The 19780-nt window shown below is 42.4% G+C and overlaps 2 protein-coding genes across 2 annotated transcripts; one reads left to right on the top strand and one right to left on the bottom strand.

Annotated features, from left to right (window-relative positions):
* Positions 1–32: 32 nt before the first annotated feature.
* sox19a (SRY-box transcription factor 19a) lies at positions 33–2907 on the top strand. Its single transcript, XM_077011608.1, has 2 exons — positions 33–1339; positions 1593–2907. The coding sequence occupies exons 1-2, from the start codon at positions 693–695 to the stop codon at positions 1843–1845; spliced, it is 900 nt and encodes a 299-aa protein (XP_076867723.1). The 5' UTR covers positions 33–692; the 3' UTR covers positions 1846–2907.
* A 4849-nt stretch (positions 2908–7756) lies between these two features.
* Positions 7757–12372, bottom strand: mpdu1a (mannose-P-dolichol utilization defect 1a). The gene is made up of 7 exons (XM_077011609.1): positions 12150–12372; positions 11692–11754; positions 11461–11593; positions 9717–9802; positions 9345–9463; positions 8607–8717; positions 7757–8363 (listed from the first exon to the last, which is right to left on the bottom strand). The coding sequence occupies exons 1-7, from the start codon at positions 12256–12258 to the stop codon at positions 8205–8207; spliced, it is 780 nt and encodes a 259-aa protein (XP_076867724.1). The 5' UTR covers positions 12259–12372; the 3' UTR covers positions 7757–8204.
* Between the last annotated feature and the right edge of the window lie 7408 nt (positions 12373–19780).

The following is a 19780-nucleotide window of genomic DNA, read 5'->3' as shown; positions in this document are numbered from 1 at the left end:
TTACACAGCCTATAATCTATATCTATTCAATATTGTATATTGAGTATTTTATTCATTCTTGTAAGGAAGAATACAAGAGAATCGTGTACACGAAAACCTTGTTTGGAGAATTAAGAACTTATTCGGAGTCATTCTGACACTAAATCAGACTCAGTATCGATATTAGGTTTGGTTTTCTAACAAAACGAGACTTGTGTGTGAGAACATGCTAATGTTTATGTGCTGAGTTTGCAGGTGAGCACAGAAACTTTTCTTTTCCAAAGCGCCTCCACCTCCCCCCGGTCTCCAAATTCACCGCGCCCCTTCTTTAGAGATGCTAATGCGCGCGCTGGAAGGAGAGCGCTTGGAGGCGGACAGTGATGAAATTCTCTAATCACTCAGCAGTGGCAGAGTTGGGAGCAAGACGCAACTTTCGGTCCGGACACTTTGCCACTTTAACTGTTCCTCGAGGAAGCTAAAGTCATTTCAGTGGTATTTCTCTTTGTTCTTTCGCTGGCCTTTGACGATTTCAAGGAGGTCTGAAATGTATTTTATATGAAGTAACTTTTTTTCGCGCAGTTCTGAACTTGGTAGATGATTTTTCGAATTCATTTTGTGTAGGTGTTAGAGGTATTTTCTCCATAATCGGTGAGGTTTCAAACGATTCAGCCGCAGTGGTGATTTTTGAATCACCCTAAGTTTCCTGGTTAATAATGTACAGCATGCTGGAGCACGATATGAAATCCTCGGTGCCGACGCACCAGCCCGGGCAAGGGATGGCCCCGCTAAACGGGGGGGTGCACGGAGTAAGTCACGGAGGATCCAAACAAGTGGTCAACAACCAAAAGAGCACTGATCCGATGGACAAAGTTAAAAGGCCTATGAACGCGTTTATGGTCTGGTCTCGAGGTCAAAGACGCAAAATGGCTCAGGAAAACCCCAAAATGCACAATTCGGAAATCAGCAAACGACTCGGCGCGGAATGGAAACTGCTGACGGACGCGGAGAAGAGGCCGTTTATCGACGAGGCCAAACGGCTTCGTGCCCTGCACATGAAGGAGTACCCCGACTACAAATACAAACCTCGACGCAAGAACAAACCAGTGCTGAAGAAAGACAATCCGGCTGCCAAGTACCCGCTGTCCGCTGGAAACCTGTTGGCAGCGGCCGCCGTCCAGGGACCCGGAGGAAGCCCGAGAATGGACAGTTATGGATGGGGTCCAACAGGAGGCTACGCCGGAATGCAAACTGATGCTCTAGGTTACAGTCAGCAGCTGCCCCGCTATGACCTCTCAGCTCTGCAGTATCCATCCGCCATGGCCACGGCGCAAACTTACATGAATGGCGCAAATTCATACAGGTGAGTTACTTCAAATGTGAAATGTGTGACATCTTGCGTTCAGAATACTTTTACGACAACAATGTCGGTTGAGCAGTGGCCCGAAAATGCGATTTGCCACTATGTTAAACGCTTAAAAATGATTATACTTGTTTAGATCCAGAACATTCTGAAAAACTGTTTATATTACTTATATTATATTAACTACACGTTGGCAAGCTGTAGTATGTGTAATTAATCGTTTTTCTACTCTTCCTTTCTCCCATTCCTGTAGCCCTATGTCGTATGGCAGTTCCCCACAGCAGCCGAGCCCTGTAATGTCAATGGTGAAGCCAGACCAAGTGTCTCACTCCCCTACTGGAGGGCCCAACCACCAGCGTGGGCCCCTACAGGGCGACCTGAGGGACATGATCAGCATGTATATTCCGGGCGGTGACACTGGGGATGCGGCTGCCGCGGCCCAGAGAGGATACACCAACATCCAGCAGCATTACCTCACGGGCACAACGCCCCTCACACACATCTGAACGGCATGCTGCCCTGGCCAGGCAGGTGGCTGAGAGATGGCCGATACATGGGGTCATGTGACTTGATAAGCCTTGACTGATTGGATGAAGGCCGAGGGAAGGCTGTTTGATTGGTGGATGAGGAGGGTGTGTGGAGATAGGTTAAAACTGGATGTAGTGAACAGGACAACCCTCTGACCTCATCACATCCTAATCTAAATGTTCCATCAGTATTTTTGCTTGGACTGTGTAGGCGGATGCCAACAGCATCACCCTGAGTCGCTCACAGCTGGCCTTTCCGTTAAATGACCAACACATACTCAATACATTGTTTTGATTGGTCACAGAAGAATGGGAAAATGTTATGTTTGGTAAACTATCGCACATTTGCATAGTTTGACGTTAGAAGAACATCATGAGTTTATGGTTTAAAGATGAAATGTGAAAGATTTCAACAAGGGAAAACCTTTTAAAGAGAAGGTTAAAGGAGTGAGCAGGTTAAGATTAGGGCACCAGAGCCCATCTGCTGCTGCTTTCTTGGGGTCAGTCCACCCACAAACTCCACTGCTGAAGATCTTCTTTCAGAGGTCTTTAATTCTTAAATAAAACTATTGCTGCTTCTAGTCATATTTAGTTAGCCCAAGGTGTAAAACGCTGGATGATTTAGAAAATAATTTGAATTCTTTTATACAATAGTGCACATGCAGTGGTTGAGGGGATACAACACATGGTGCAACAGCTGTCCTAGTGCATTCAGAAGTAAAACATTAATACAAATGTCCCTAGCAGAAGGGTTTTGCTGTATTTTCTACTGAACCAGGCCTTTGGGCCTAACTCACTCCTTTGAGAGAGAGAGATGTTGTGATTGTTTAAAAAGGTCTTGAAGGACGTTCATTCGTTTTAAAGACTGTTAACTTTCTTAAGACACTGTTTGACTGAGAATGTACAGTTGTTAATTGTTTCTTTCTTTTGTGTTTTAAAGCCCTTATAGTAAGGGTAAATAATGTGTTATGTGACTTCTCAACCTTGATGGAAAACAAACAAAAACAAGTAATAAAGTATTTTATTATTTTTGTAACTTGATTGAGTACTTATTTCCATAATAATCAGTTCAATATACTAGTGCTTTGTTCGTATTATAGATAATAAAATCCCTTTCACTTCACCTTGTAACGCTGTTTCAAACTACACTTTCTCTTCCGCATTTGTTATTCGCCTGCGCTGCGCTATCTGGTACGTCATTGTTGGAAGATCCTATAAAACGTCATTTTTTATTAAGTTGCCACATCTTACAGTGTTTCGCGTAAAAAAGCTTTTGGAAAATATGATCAATCAATTTTATTAGTGGACTATACAGCCTTAGCATATATTTATATATTTTAAAGCTCATTAAAAAACGTAATAAATCCATCTGATTGTTGTAACACAATTCATGCCAAATCGCGTATTCATTGTTACGCTAAAAGCGCAAATTTAATGAATTCAGAAGAACACATAGACTGGACATTCATTTGCTTTTAAGTCTCTATAACCGATATTATAACTAGTAAAAACACATCAGATTAGGCCAGTTAAGAAGACAATGCCCTTAAAAGCCCACACTGAGCAGTCCACCCTGTAAGGTGCAAGCGGACACCGACTCAGATTGGCAGGAGTTGCACGGCCACGTGACCCCATCTACTAAACTCTAGAAAAAAGTGAACGATCGATTAAAACTGATAAAAGTTAGTAGGATCAAAACACAGAAGTTGGGTTGGAATATCCTTAAAAAAAACTTTGCCCGCTTTTTTTCTAAAGATAGAAAGCGAGCGGCTGCCCGGTCCGTAATTGGCCGTTTCGAAGACGCATTGTCCGCTGCTTTTGAGTACGCAGGTGCACACAGTAAAAGCGCGGAGTTCTCAGCGCCTCTTATACTCGCCTTTGTTCTGCTTTCTCTCGGTCTCCCACCGGGCAGAAAATTAGCGTTGCATTGAGTGCCTCGTCTCCCTCTCTCTGCAGCGCGAGCTTAACCCTCTCGCGGCTCCGCGCTATTCTCATGGTAATAATGCAGTCAGGAGCGGCTAATCGGGGGCTCAGGGGAGGGAGGGATGTGCTCGCGGGGGTAGAAAGCGTTTCTAAAGGGGGAAGGGAGTTATAAACACAAGCATTCACGTATATGGCCCAAAATATAGTCATCTAGATCAATAAACTGTATAGCAGGAAGCGGGTTAGAGGAGACGTCCAGGTCATTCTTCACGTCATCTTCTCCCCACTGCGTCAGATTTTCACCGTGGCTATTTGCTCACTATGATAAATGCGCAGGTAGGCCAGTGTAGTAAATAAAACCACTGTCTATGGATGAGCAGGTTCCACCACAGTTATAAACTCCAACTTTCATTAGGCTATATTCGTTTTGAAGTAGTTTTAGTTTCTGTTTTGTGAGTTCTCATTTTAAGCTCACAGTTCAACTGAAGAGATTTCGGCCCAATGACGAAAGCATGGCGTTTGAAATATGTGATTTTAAAGTATCTATTCCTCAAATTTAGCAGCAAGCAAACAGCAAATTTGAGAGAAGACTGTGTGTGTGTGTGTGTGTGTGTGTGTGTGTGTGTGTGTGTGTGCGCGTCCGTGTGTGTGTGTGTGTGTGTGTGTGTGTGTACATTTGGAGGGGACAGAGTTGGAGGAAGGGGCCAGATTTTCTTCTTGAAAGCATCAAATCTCCTAGCAACGAACAGAGGCTTCCACAGGTTGTCCCCTAGGCAACGGCAATCCCCCAAACTAACTCCAAATCTCCACCCCTCGCCCATACCAGTCAGAGAGAGAGAGACAAGCCAAGGAAAAAGACACGGAATGCATATAAACTCCCTTCCCTGTCCTAGACCACTTCAAATAATGATAAAATACCACAATGCTATAATAAATATTAAAAGCACGTACGTAAAGCGTCCCTAAATTGACCATTCTGGTTAGGAAACTTTTATAAGACCCACTCCAACACCTCACATGACTCGTATCACACTGCAACTGTGGGACAATTACATTTTAAAGATGGTGTGTCGATGACTTGGGACAGTAATATGTGTTGGGTATATTATGCAGACAAACTGTTGTATGTATGTGTGTGTATGGGTGTGTGTGTGTGTCTGTGTGTGTGTGTGTGTGTGTCTGTGTGTGTGTGTGTGTGTGTGTGTGTGTGTGTGTGTGTGTGTGTGTGTGTGTGTGTGTGCGTGTGCAACAATATCAGGCAAAAATTACTGTTGTAGACATATTAGTGGACTCTCCACTACCATGTCTACGTCTCTCATCTACCACGTCTACGTCTATCCACTTCCACATCTATGTCTCTTCTCTACCATGTATATGTCACTCGTGTAACTTGTCTACATGTCTCTCCACTACCGTACGTCTCTCCTCTACCACATCTACGTCTCTCCTCTACCACGTCTATTTCTCACCTCTACCACGTCTACGTCTCTCATCTACCACATCTACGTCTCACCTCTACCACATCTACGTCTCTTCACTACCACATTTAGGCTTATTCTCAGGTAAGTGTTTTAAATGCCTTCAGAGATGTGTATTTATGTCTGAACACGTGAACACAAATGTATGTGTGTGGGCTGTCACGTTGAGCAGGACAGGGCAGAGGCAATGTTCAGCTGCAGAGATTCAAAAGTTAGCAGGAACTACTACATACCTACACACACACACACACACACACACACACACACACACACACACACACACACACACACACACACACACACACACACACACACACACACACACAAAGCACCTCTGTGTGCATTAATGTTGTTTAATTGAACAGTATGACAATGAAAGGGAGGCGTGAGGGCGTGTGGGCAGAGTGGGTAGCAGGCATGTTCTCTTTATACACAGCTAAAACATACTAGGCTACTTTGAACCGCTGCAAAGAGAAAACATGTCCACTAGAAAACATTTCAGGCCTTTCCTGGGTCTGTATCTTTGTGCCTATTTTGGCTTTATGGGGTCATGATTATTTTGATTTTATTTCTTATTTACTTTCATGGTTTAAGTATCAGCACTCAGATGCCTGAAAAAAGCTTCAGGTCTAACTGACTGGCTCAGCCTGTTTTGTGTGTGTCTCACTCTCCCTCTCAGTCCATCATTATTTATCGTTCAATCTCAATCACACCTCCACAGATAGGCAGACAGACAGACACACAGACAGACAGACAGACAGACAGACAGACACACACACACACACACACACACACACACACACACACACACAAAACCCCTCACTGCCACCCTGGAACAGATCTTAGGCTCTAGACTTTACTCAACCATCAACCATCAATAGCGACCTCTAAGTACCACTTTCACTCTTCACCCTTAATCTGTGGTTCAGGTCCAGAGTTGCTGCGTCTATCGAATCATCGGAGCCGCAGGGTCATCAGCTCTACGAGACCCTGGTCACTGAATATTCGCAGCCCCATTAAATGCGCATATGAATGAGGGTTGTGCTAAGAGAACCTGAAGGACAAAACAGGGCAGGGACGGTCCGGAGTTGCTGGGATATCTTCACATAGCCCAGCTGGGTGGTTCATCTGACGTAGTTTCAGTTCAGTGAACACGTTCTCACAGCAGATCTGGTTTGCTAAGTTTCCCGGAGTTACACGGGAGGGAGAGCCAACCTGATATAGATCAAAACCTCAAAGCCTGAATACCATGGAGGGAGAAAGGAAGAGAAAACGAACATCATCAATCCCGTTGTCTGAGATGCATGTCTGAAGGTTTCAGGATGATCCGAATGTCATGAAGTTCTGTTTAACCGTCGCTCATATCGTATCATATCGTATCGCTCATATCGTAGCTCCATGGTCTGATAGACAGTGTGAGCAACATGTGGGAGCTTTGGTCAAATCCACATGTGTCATCAGCTCTGACCACAATGTCCACACACACACACACACACACACACACACACACACACACACACACACACACACACACAGCAGCAGCAGCAGCAAAACAGCAAAAACCCCTTGCAGGATCAAATACTCATTCAGAAAGATGGACTGTTATGATGATTTGAATATCAAACATAAACATTTGCCACAGATCACAGATATATCATGCATACACAAACAAAAGTTTTGTTAATGTAAAACAAACCCTATATAAATGCTACAAATGTCCAGGACATACATAATTTACAAACACTATTTTAAACAGAATCAAATACTCATTCAAAAGATGGATTGTTATGATGATGTGGATATCACACATAAACATTTGCCACAGATCACAGATATATCATGCATACACAAACAAACGTTTTGGTAATGTAAAACAAAACCTATACAAATGCTACAAATGTCCAGGACATACATAATTTACAAACACTATTTTACTGTAAACAAATATGTAGTAGTTATACACACTCATACACATGTGGTGTACCTGCCATCAAACCAGCAGTAGTGTGTCTCTCCGATGAACAGATTAGATGGAAGATTGCAGTTAAGTCTAGACATGTAGATAAGCAAGATGCCACAAACCCCATGTGAGATACAAATCTGAGCAGGGGTGTATATGACCCACACAGACCACAGATAAGCTGACACACACACATATACCTCATGCATTGAAGCATAACCTCATCACTCCAGAAACACACACACACACACACACACACACACACACACACACACACACACACACACACACACACACACACACACACACACACACAAACACACACCTGGACAGACCTCCCACTAAGAGAAGCAACGAGAAGCCATGACAAACTACAGCAAAACATGTTGCATCATCACAACTTGACTTAAATTTCCACATCTTCACTGAGTCTGTGGAGCTGATGTGATTTGGATTCAAAAGCCAGGGAAATATGACCTTTTACCGCCCCCTAGAGATAAAGCCGAGACTTACAACATGAAATGTTGTTCTTTACAGACTTTTAATTTGTTCAACAGACAACAATATTTTGAAGAATAAAATAGTCCTTTAGTATTTTGACTTGACACAGTGCTCCCAGCAACATTTAGTCCAACACAATCAAACATACAATTCTAAACCAGCAAGCAGCAATCTGTTTGCATTGCATCTGGGGTGAGAATCATGGCCATACATAACTCTCTAAAAATGACTTAGTAGGCCTTTAAATCTGCACTAATGTTCACTAAGACTTAACTTTCAACTCCTGTTGACAGTTCCCACTCTAAGCTTATTGAACAGTAATGATACCATTATGGAGTCGTGCATTAAACTGAAGCTTGATGACACTTTGCATTGCCTGTGTGGTGTGGCATCAGTGTTCAGTGTTTCCTTGACTGTGGAGTGGTTTTAGTGTTTGTGTGTTGAACACGTTCACTACACATCGTATCTGTCTGCCTCTAGTTCTTCTTAGTTTTCATCCTCTTCCTTTTCTCCTGCTGATCTCCCTCTCCAGGAACCAGCTGCCCTTTACGGAACAGCACAACCTGAACCAGGAGCAGCCCAGAGCAGCAGACGGCCAAGAGCCAAGCCTGAGTGCGTGGAGAATGACCAGTCTCCTACGAGAGAGAGAGAGAGAGAGAGAGAGACAGGGAGACCGAGATGGAGAGAGAGAGAGAGAGAGAGAGAGAGAGAGAGAGAGAGAGAGACAACAAACAACAACAAGGTATTGGGGAGAGCATGTGTGTGATTGTGGTGTTTTTGCATGTGTATGAGCAGAGTGTCCAGCGCCAGTGTGTATGAGTGTGTGTATGTGTGTGTGTGTGTATGTGTGTGTGTGTGTGTATTTGCGCAGGACGTACCTGTATTGAGTTATACATACGTCCCAGAGAGCCCAAGAACATCAGGAATACATATAGTCCAGAGAGTTGTCCTGTATACCCACTGCTGTGGTTACAGGCCACCTGAGTTAACTGCGCACACACACACACACACACACACACACACCATACACACACACACACACACACACACACACACACCGACAAACACACACACACACACACACACACACACACACACACACATACACACACACACACACACACACACACACACACACACACACACACACACACACACACACACACACACAAACACCTGACTGGGATTAATAATCCATAATCTATCAATATCCAAAGCCCATTCAAATGTTCAGATGAGGAGTTTACCAAGGAAGAGCATCAAACTGCTAGTCACATCTCTGTGAGCAATATATCCCTGTACAGCTGTGTGTGTGTTTGTGTGTGTGTGTGTGTGTGTGTGTGTGTGTGTGTGTGTGTGTGTGTGTGTGTGTGTGTGTGTGTGTGTGTGTGTGTTTAGGATATATACTCCAGAAAGCCCAAAACATCATATAGTCCAGAGGGCTGCCAGTAGAGTATACCAACTGCTATAAACAGAAATTATCTGACAGCATCCAAAACCCACCTACTATAGTGTATATAAAATGTCATAAAATGGAAACACAATAATGCATGTAGTAGGCAGTATGTGGGTTTGGAGGCATTTATAAATGACCATCACAGGCAGGTTGCACTCACCCGGCTAGCAATAACCATCAGAACATTCCACTCCCACGCTGCCCTAATTATGGTCTGAGAGGTCAGAGGTGAGGCCAGCAGGCATATGAAACCTCCATATGCTGTGAGCACAAGAGCACCTGCAGTAAGCAGCACACACAGCAGGGTCAGGGCAGTCTGAAGGGTCAGAGTCAGTAGAAAATCTACTCAATTCACATGACCTTAGAAGTGCTCATACGGTCACATTCATTCATTCATTCATTCATTCATTCATTCATTCATTCATCTGTTTGTTCATTCACTCATTCATTCATTCATCTGTTCGTTCATTCATTCATTCATTCATCTTTTTATCTCTTTCTGCTTCTGTTTCCCCTCCTGTATGTTTAGTACCTGCGATGCCATTTCCTCTGTAGTACTGGATCAGGAAAGTCACCACAGCATACTGGATGAGTATGAACACACTCTCCCCCCAGGCGCTACACACACACACACACACACACACACACACACACACACACACACACACACACACACACACACACACACACACACACACACTCTCTTACTACTCTTCATTTTATGAGTTTATATTGTTCATGATTGGCACTCAATTCATCTTTCATGCAAGAAAGATAGCCTTTTTGTATTGTGTAGAAAACCTAAATTATGTACGATTTGGGCAAAACATGCACTAATTTGTGGTTTTGGATGCGACCAGATTATTTCTGCATATAGCAGTGGATATACAATTATTGTGTATTTGAAGAAAATGAAACATTGATACATTTATATATACATTCCCTCCATGCCCCCTAAAGCACAAGGGTTCCCAACTCTACTGTGACAGCTGAGGATTTGCTACTGGTTTTACTAACAACCCGTTCTTTAATAAAGAAAGAAAACCAATAGCTGAAATAACGTAGTGATGGGTCAAATGTAGTGCAGAGCTGATACAGACATGTGGATGCACTGGTCAACCCTTTATCAGTCCCTTTAGAGACTCAAGCACAACACCTTTTAGTAATTGTGTATTAGCATCTGTATTTTTGTTTGATATTTCTCACACATGTATGCACTGAACATTATCAGATGACAGCACTTCTGCTGTTCATTTAGTTAAAACAATTGATTAACTGAGTAGTGGCGTACCATGTAAATGTAGCTTGTACCATGTAAATGTAGCATGTATCGTGTAAATGTACCATGTACCATGTAAATGTACAATGTGTGATTTAAATGTACCTAGTATCACGTAAATGTACCGTGTACCGTGTAAATGTACCATGTACCATGTTTGGTGTAAATGCCACACTTAATTTTCTTCAAATACACAACAACATGTAGTTTAATCAAACTAAAGATATGTAACTGAAAAAGACCAGCTGGTTGTCTGTTGGTTGGTGGCAGTACTTGGTTATTAGCTGCCAATTAATTATAAAAACAAAATGACAAGCAGCTATTTTGATCATAATTTGTAAGAACAGATCATTCATGCAGCAATATGCAGCTACATTTCATTGCATCAGGGGTGTCCAAACGTTTTGCAGTGAGGGCCAGATTTGGTGAGGTGAAAATGTTTGGGGGGCAAGCATTCATCTTGGGGGATATGGGACTGCAGTATAGAGTCTACTGCCATCTTCTGGTGAAATATAAAATAGCTTTTGTTGAGTCTACTGCCATCTTCTGGTGAAATATAAAATAGCGTTAGTTGAGTCTACTGCCATCTTCTGGTCAAAATGCTGTTGTCAACAGAGGCTTGCGGGCCAGTGAAAATTTAGACACCCCTGCCTTACATATTTAATCATTTTTACTAGTCTGGTCTTACTCATTTTATTGGGGCTGTTTACATGGTAGGTGCAGTGGAAGGCAAAGTTATATCCCAGAACAGTACAACAGAAGAAAAGGAGCCAAGCAAAAAATGGCTGGTTATGTGATTACATATGTTCCACTTCCATAATATGTAAATAACTGTTTGTTTCAAGAATGTTGTGTCACTGCACTACAGTGTTAGAATCTCTTAAGTAATTTCCTTAAGTAATTTTGCTGTCATGTTCTGTCATGTAGTAAAATTGTTATGTGTTTTTATTTTGTACTTATTTATTTGTATGGAGCAGAGGAGACAGCAGCATGTTACCCAATGGGGAATTTCTGGTGGATACAGAAGGTCACGTGAGCAGAGACCACCAGCATGTCCAGCAGAGCAGACACCAGGCTGACGCCTTCAGATCTACCAGCCCACAAAAGCTTCCATATCTGGGCCATTGGTGCTGGACAGGGATATGTGTATATATCATAGTCAGTCAACATCGTCACGAAAATCAAAACCGTCCAAAGCGTTACACCAAGAAAGAACGCTTGCGCTTACCCAGAAGTGTCCACATGATACAGAAACCCATGATCTTGCTCAGAAGGATCTTCAGACACGGCACTAAAAGCTCAAAACCATTTAAACCATGAGCAATTTATCCAAGACCGCTTGTATACAAATTAAATATCAGTAGGCTAATTGGTCTAAGACCGCTCGTTTACAGATCAAACATGACATCCCCTTAGGGTCAGTATTTGTGTAGGCTAATGGATCGTATGCACGAGACAAAAAAGTGATAGAACTTTAATAATAGGTAGACTGGAACATTACTGTGGAATTAGTGATGAAGAATGTATGTACATACAGAAGAATGTATGTACAAGTGATACTAAACTCTTCGAGGTCTTTCAACTTGTCTGAACAGTTAGCCAGCAATTGCGCAATCGAACAAAACACAGTTTCAAAGTACATTAGTCACAGTATCTAGCTATCTCTCTCTGGAAAATGCGTCTCACCGTGAGTGAAGTTGAGATGGTGAAAGAAATAGTCGTAACATTTTTCTGGCATTAAGTAACTTAGTAGAAACGACTTAAGCAGAGAAATCTGTTCTTCTGACGTGTCCATGGTTTAGGTGTGCGAATTCCTGAGTGGGTGATATTCCACCCACCGACGAACCCCGGAAAGATCCCCGCAGTGCGAGCTCCATGTACTAGGATTCTCCACATGAGAGGAATGTTGATAAACGCACAAGAATGTCTAGAGTCATTTGTAATCAATACACGATTATTTAAGCAACTCACTGGCTTTGTTAATTTTTAACTGAGGCAAACAGACCATATTTGAACTGTCGATATTTTTAAACATGACTAAACGTGGTTAAACATTCCACTAAAACGTGGGTCGATCATTTTCTTGTAGGGAAAGCTATATAATTAAATAATTATATTAGATAAATAAACGATACATTATTTGTGCAATCACTTTTACACCACTAGATAGCGACAAACGAATTAGACACCAGTCGGTTCTATCAATCGCGTCTGAATTTGTTCATTCAGTAACCATGCACCACATAGACGGCTTTATATAGAACAATACACATGGCATAACAGAAGGGAAATAAAGGACTTGAAACAGCGCTGGACACGTGTCAACATTGGCAATGACATTAGGCTTAGGGTACCATCAGCAAGATGGCCAACCAGCAGGTTAAACTCTGCAAATCTTGACACAACTGTCATTGATGGGAAAAGGCTCAGAAAGACAAAGGCAGAGAGAGAGGTAACAGAGATGAGGGTGGTGGATTAACACATATTTAGCAGTCACCTAATCGTTTGGCAAATAATAAAGACACAAAATATTATCTGTGTCTACAAGAGCTTTTCAGTGTTGCATCTTTTAGCCTCCCTGATCTCCTTCATCACTGAGTTCCTTATCTGCAATTGTACAGGGTTCCATCTCCACAAAAGCTGATGTACGTGTTTGGGAAGACATGTGTCCTAGCCGGGCTAAGACATGCCTTCAGAAGTAGATATAGAGCCCCGTACAAGCAGGACAGGAGCCCACTGATGAAGGAGACCAGGGTGTGCTATGCTGGAACACTGAAAAACAGGTGCAGAGAGGCCTGCATAACAACAACATTCAACAACAGAAGACCATCCAAGCCCCCCCATGCTGAGGCAAACAAAATCCTGGCTGATAACCAGTCATATACTGTAGGCTTGAAAGGGGTTAACCGTACACACTTCACCCACTCCAGTTCAATATTAATACTGGCCTCCACCACACCTGAGACGGTCCCCCTGACACTCACACTGCACTTAATGTATGTGATACGTTCCAGCTCTTCCACAGACAGAAAATCAGGAAAGCGACAGTTCTATAGGATGTCTCCCCCAGCTGTCTGAAGGCCTGACATCTGTGGTTATGAAGGCTTGTGGACCACCTTAAGAACGTCTCAGTACACCTGCTGGACCTCATGCAGTTTACCTACCATTGGATGAACCAGTCAGTATGGGATTTTACCTCCTGGGGTACCTGGGGACATATGCATGGATTCTGTTTTTGGACTTTAGCTCAAAATACAATGTCCAGTGCTTTCTTGCAAACTCTTCCAGCCCTCTGTATCCCCACCACCTTTATCTACATCACCTGCATCACTAGCTTCCTGTCAGTCAGAAAACAATAAATAAAATCACATATTAGTGTGACTAGGTTCAGCTATAATCAGCACACGATTCTCAATACATAATTCTCTCTGTTATTAATTTTTAAATGAAGCAAACAGGACACATGAACTATCCGTGTTTTTAAAAATGATTAAACCTTCCACCTACTCTTCTGTCTCCCTGAGTTCTGTTGTGTAATCTCTTTCCTATTCCATCTCCATGTGTTCTCCTCTATAGGTTCTGCAGTCCAGAGAAGCAAAGCCTCTTTGACTGCACAGTCAATCATGGTTGAAGGTGCAGCTTTCATTTCCAAGATGTCATTAAGGTTATTTTGGGTTTGTTTGTTTCTCATAATCATATTTGATGATAAAATCTCACTCTATTATCGTTTGCTAATTTCTTAGCAAACCTTCTTAACAGAGGTGATAGGCCACCTTTGGGAGGGCAAGGAAGCATCACTCCATCTTCCAAAATGAACAGAGGTACCACACGCCACAGTCAGGCGGGAACAGAAGCGCCACACACGGAGATGTCACTCCACATTCACTAATATGTATTGTATAGTGATTAATAAAGTTCATGTTTTTCATGTGTTTTGGGGAGGTTCTAGTGAATTTATTTATTATAGTTGTTGTAATGATGTAATAATTATGATTACATTGCATTTTCAAATAAAAACTTATCTCTAGGAAAACTTGAGAGAGACCAAGAAGGACTCGAATAATGACGTAAGAGACTAGAGAAGGAGAGAGAGAAAGCAAAAACGACGAGCGGACACGTATCTCAGAAAATGGCTAACTGAAAGAATTCACGTGGTGTCATCAAACAACTGCAACTGTCTTCCTTAAATAGGAGGGGAGACTGCTGCAAGTCATCATTACGGATCCGTCGGGAACTGACCCGCTGGCCATATAGGTTAGGCTTTTTAATCCGGCCCGCTATATATATATATATTTTTTATCCGGCCCGCTTTACTAATTATAGTAAAAACCTCATTCGTTTCCCCTTTTCACCCTTTCATCTGCAATACACTAGTTTTCCCAATAGATGGCGCACTAGTCCAGACACATTGACCTCTGTTGGCGAGTAACTTTCCCGCTGCCGTTTTCGCCCTTCGGTAAAAATGAGCGGACCAAAGAAAAGAAAAGTGGGTACTGAGTGACAAGTGCTTAAAAAGTGTGTGGAGTGGACAACAAATATTTTTTTTCACTGAGGTCCGATCAACGGCTGTATGTCTGAGAAACGGTACCAAGAAACGGTTGCAGTTTTCAAAGAGTACAAAATCATCCTCTCTTTGCTACGAAGCAAGCAAACTACACTAGCAAGCTGTCACCAGAAGGACGAGCGGCTACTGCTCAGAGGTTGACAGTTTCTCTACTGTGTTATGAGAAAAATGCATATGGAAAGTCTGGAGGAGCGTCTTATAATTAAGCGCAAGCGCAATGTAAACATTGCTCTCAATTTAAAGAGCCCTTTCTGGTTTCTGCTGCAGACAGGATATTTAATGCAGTCTGTCTCTCGGGACAATCTGTCCATGATTTTGCGGGATTTAAAACAATTAGAAATTATTGAGCTCGAGTATTTCGTTAGGTAATAATATGTTTTGAATGTTGAAAGTGTTCCATTTATCTTTTTCCAGTAAATGTTGATTTCAATAACTTTGCACCTTCAATTGAAATGTATAAATATAATAAGTTAAAGTGGGTGTTTAAATGCTCCTGACCCGGCCCCTCTGTCAAATTTTAGAACCCATCGTGGCCAAATAGTCTAAAAGTTTGCACACCCCTGTAGGCTAGACTGTTTTACAAAGAACACTACACAGAGTAGAACATATATACTGTATATATATACTGACACAAAAGTGCACCAGACATAAATAAGTGTAATAACATTAGCTTAAGGGCATCATCACCAAGACATATGAGCCATCCAGCAGGGTCAACTGACTAGATCTTTATAATACAGTGATTGATGGCTAAAATTTGAGGTCAGATTGTCATGTAGCATGTTGAAGAAGGCTGATGTGAACCCTACATTTGGATATCCAATCCAACCAGAAACATCCATCATGGTTTAAAGTTCCGGTTACCGGTAAATATGACTGCTCATTATGATTACTTTCGTTCGGTATTGTAGAAACATATGCATTCATTAACTAAAGAATTTTTTTTTATGTTTGATGTTTTTCTTCTTCTTCTTCTTTCAGCTATTCCCGTTTAGGGGTCGCCACAGCGGATCAAACTCCTCCATCTGGCCCTGTCCTGAGTGTCCTCCACTCACACACCAGCCACTCTCATATCCTCTACCACTGCATCCACAAACCTCCTCTTAGGTCTACCTCTCCTCCTCTTGCCTGGAAGTTCCATCCTCAAGACCCTCCTACCAATATACCTCTCCTCCCACCTCTGTACATGTCCAAACCATCTCAATCTCATTTCTCTAACTTTATCTCCAAAACATGCTACATGTGCTGATCCTCTAATAAACTAATTTCTGATCCTATCCTTCCTCGTCACTCCAAATGAGAATCTCAACATCTTCATCTCAGACACCTCCATCTCCTTCACCAGTCTCTTTGTCAGTGCCACTGTCTCCAGTCCATATAACATAGCAGGGTCACTACTGTCCTATAGATCTTTCCTTTCATTCTAGCCGACAACCTTCTATCACAGATCACCCCAGACACTTTTTGCCATCCACACCACCCTGCCTGCACTCTCTTCTTTACCTCTCTTTCACTTCCTCCATTACTCTGTACCCTCGACCCTAAGTAGGTAAACTCATCAACCTTCACCAAATCAACTCCTTGTAACTGGACCTGTGCACCGTCTGCCCGCTCATTCACACACATGTACTCTGTTTTACTCCTGCTCACTTTCATTCCCCTGCTCTCCAAAGCATATCTCCATCTTTCCAAGCTCACCTCCACCTGCTCCCTACTCTCACTACAGATCACAATGTCATCAGCAAACATCATAGTCCAAGGGGACTCCTGCCTAACCTCGTCCGTCAGTCTGTCCATGACAATTGCGAACAGGAAGGGACTCAGGGCTGATCCCTGATGTAGTCCTATCCCCACTTTAAACCCGTCTGGCACATCTCACTGCTGTCACACTGTTCTCATACATATCCTGCACTACCCTCACATACTTTTCTGCTACTCCTGACTTCCTCATACAATACCACAGCTCCTGTCTCTGTACTCTATCTAAGCTTTCTCTAAGTCAACAAACACACAATGTAACTCCTTCTGTCCTTCCCTATACTTCTCCATTAACACTCTCAAAACAAACATAGCATCTGTGGTGCACTTAGCTTGCATGAAACCACACTGCTGCTCACAGATCTCTACCTCTCCTCTAAGCCTAGCTTCCACTACTCTTTCCCAGATTTTCAGGCGGTGACTGATCAACTTTATTCCCCTGTAATTACTACAGCTTTGAACTTCGCCCTGTGTTACATATACATATGTTTGATGTATTTAAACACTTTTAATAGACAAAAGTTTACTTATTTAGGCAAAATCTCTGTGACATCATGAAGCAGGAATAAGGCATGAATGGTTAACTCAAAGTTTTATTTAAGAACACAACCAATGAACACAAAATGGCTTCATTTAAACAGACATGAAAAACAGGCCCTGAGCAGGATAAGGACCTTCAATCCAAATCACTCAACTCAACTACCTGTGGGGGTTAAATAAGGAAGAAAACGAATGAGGAATGAGGTGTAGGCAGGGGCGGACTGGGGAGAAAAAGTGGCCCGGGAGTTCCTGACAGACTGGCCCACTTTATATATATATATATATATATATATATATATATATATATATATATATATATATATATATATATATATATATATATATATATATATATATATATATATATATAAGTATATATGTGTGTGTGTGTGTGTGTGTATATATATATATATATACTGTATATGAATCTAGTGTGTGTATATATACTGTATATGAATCTATACATGGCACGTAGTGTATATGATGGCATTTATTGTCATATGGACAATATTAATTCCAGCAATATTATGATTACAAAGCCACATAGTGGCTTTTAAATAGTCCATCATAAGACCACCAAACAAGTTGTTTTACGCAAAGTGCATCCTAAAGAACAACCTATATTTCTTCCTCTTACCTATTTGTGGTGGTTAGTTTTAATTTAAGAATTTAGTATAGCAATATACTACTACTACTATTTTTTAACAATAGCTTAAAAAAACAGTGCACAGTGCTCTGGAACCTTTAAGACCGCCACTTGCGTCCGTGTTAACCGTGTTAAGGAAATTTGCACATGGTGCCTTAGACGTTGCAGAGGCGACAGCAGTACATTTAAAAATAACATGTTATCTACAATTTAAACTGCTGTATGTTTTCGTAGTCCGGCCCGGATTTTCTGGGACAAGTTGGATTTTTTTCTGATCTCCGCTGCATACCGTCAGCTCGCATCAGCTGGCCCAGTCCGCGTACGCGGTCCAACTCGTTCATGTGTTTACAGGCTCAGTCCGCGGCCGCGCTGAGCAGGTTAGTATGACTGGAGCGGGGGAGGTAATAGGCACCGTTAAACAGCAGCGTGATACGGGCCGGGGCCGCAGTGCGCGGCAGTGGCTCCTCCACGGGCTGAGTTAAACTACCGGCGGCCCACCGGCCCACTAACCCATCGGCCCACCGGGGAAATCCCCGGTAGCAATGTATGCCAGTCCGCCCCTGGGTGTAGGTGATGATGTGATAAGTAGGTGATTGAGATAAATGAGGTAAATGAACGAGTTCCGTGTGTTGTGAGGGCTGGCAGGAAACTGACTAAGGTGTGACAATCTTTTTATTTGAACAGAGGAAGGCTGGGGGACTCTAGCGCCAGACGCCAGTCTCACTATAAAGTCCTGTCCTGTAAAGGAGGAAGGTGGAAATAGTGTGTCTGCTCTGATGATAAGCACTGCTTAATTATTAATCATGAAAGGTATCACTGTTGAAGTAACCCCATCAGTGTCAAAACAAGAGGCTCTTTCTAAAGAAGTGCTTATGTTTGGGTATTCATCATTCATTGCTAAAAGGGATCTCGCACAATATGTTCAAAGACTTCGGACTATGGACGTCGGTGTCACCACTCATCTGTCTGTTCCCATGCAGGCTGTGTGCCACCCTTTCCAGAGTCCTGCATGCAGAGCTGGAGTGGCTAATCGGGAGATTCGGGAGGATTCCCGATGGGCCGGCTCATGTCAGTCTCTAGTTTGGGCCAATTGGGAGGGAAAAATAATTTTGGGCCGGATTTGGACATGAAACTCCTGGGCTGAAAATGTGTCCCACTCCGGCCCTGCCTGCATGTATGTATCCCTCCTCTTTATTTCCCACGTGTCTGCGTGTGTGTGTGCGTGCGTGTGTGTGTGTGTGTGTGTGTGTGTGTGTGTGTGTGTATCCGGAGACAGTCAGAATCAAAATTTCTTTCAATATAATTACATCTGAATGTAGCTTGTTTGAAATAAAGGTCTGCGTGTGTGTATCACTGTGTAATTTAGGGGTGTAACGGTACCAGTTAAGTACAAGTCATTGTTTCTTATCTAAAATGCCGTAAAACTGTAATAGCAGCCTGTGAGTCACATCAATACCTCATTGAGGAGTCAAACACAGGGAGGCTTAGAGAGCAGTTAAACATTAATACAGGTTCCCAGGGCTTTATCATGGACTCACACTCTTCACGCAGAAAAAGTACAATCTACTCTCACATGATTGAACCAGTTTGTCTCCAGCTGAAACGTGAGCAGATGTGAGTAGGCGGAACAAGTTGGTTCCTGCAGGTGGAGTTCAGCAACTGAAGTTTACCTGCTGCTTTAGAGATAATATATTAATAGATCATATATTATCATATTATATCATATTTTATATTATATTTCCAACTCATGCTGATTAAGAAATCTGTGGTCTGTACTATAAAATGCAAATGCAATGAAATCCTGTCAAA

Source organism: Brachyhypopomus gauderio, chromosome 7 (genome assembly GCF_052324685.1).
Source record: "Brachyhypopomus gauderio isolate BG-103 chromosome 7, BGAUD_0.2, whole genome shotgun sequence".
Classification (NCBI taxonomy): domain Eukaryota; kingdom Metazoa; phylum Chordata; class Actinopteri; order Gymnotiformes; family Hypopomidae; genus Brachyhypopomus; species Brachyhypopomus gauderio.
The sequence above is the reverse complement of the archived record's forward strand: the minus strand, read 5'-3'. Positions and strand labels throughout refer to the sequence as shown.

What these genes read in the sequence shown, in the direction of transcription:
- sox19a (XM_077011608.1), top strand. Translation starts at nt 693, where the DNA reads ATGTACAGCATGCTGGAGCACGATATGAAATCCTCGGTGCCGACGCAC. An exon ending in AATGGCGCAAATTCATACAG is followed by an intron (nt 1,340 to 1,592) that starts GTGAGTTACTTC and finishes CCATTCCTGTAG; the next exon opens with CCCTATGTCGTATGGCAGTT.
- mpdu1a (XM_077011609.1), bottom strand. Translation starts at nt 12,258, where the DNA reads ATGGACACGTCAGAAGAACAGATTTCTCTGCTTAAGTCGTTTCTACTA. An exon ending in CCATCTCAACTTCACTCACG is followed by an intron (nt 11,755 to 12,149) that starts GTGAGACGCATT and finishes TTGAGCTTTTAG; the next exon opens with TGCCGTGTCTGAAGATCCTT. An exon ending in TGATGGTTATTGCTAGCCGG is followed by an intron (nt 8,718 to 9,344) that starts GTGAGTGCAACC and finishes GTGTGTGCGCAG; the next exon opens with TTAACTCAGGTGGCCTGTAA.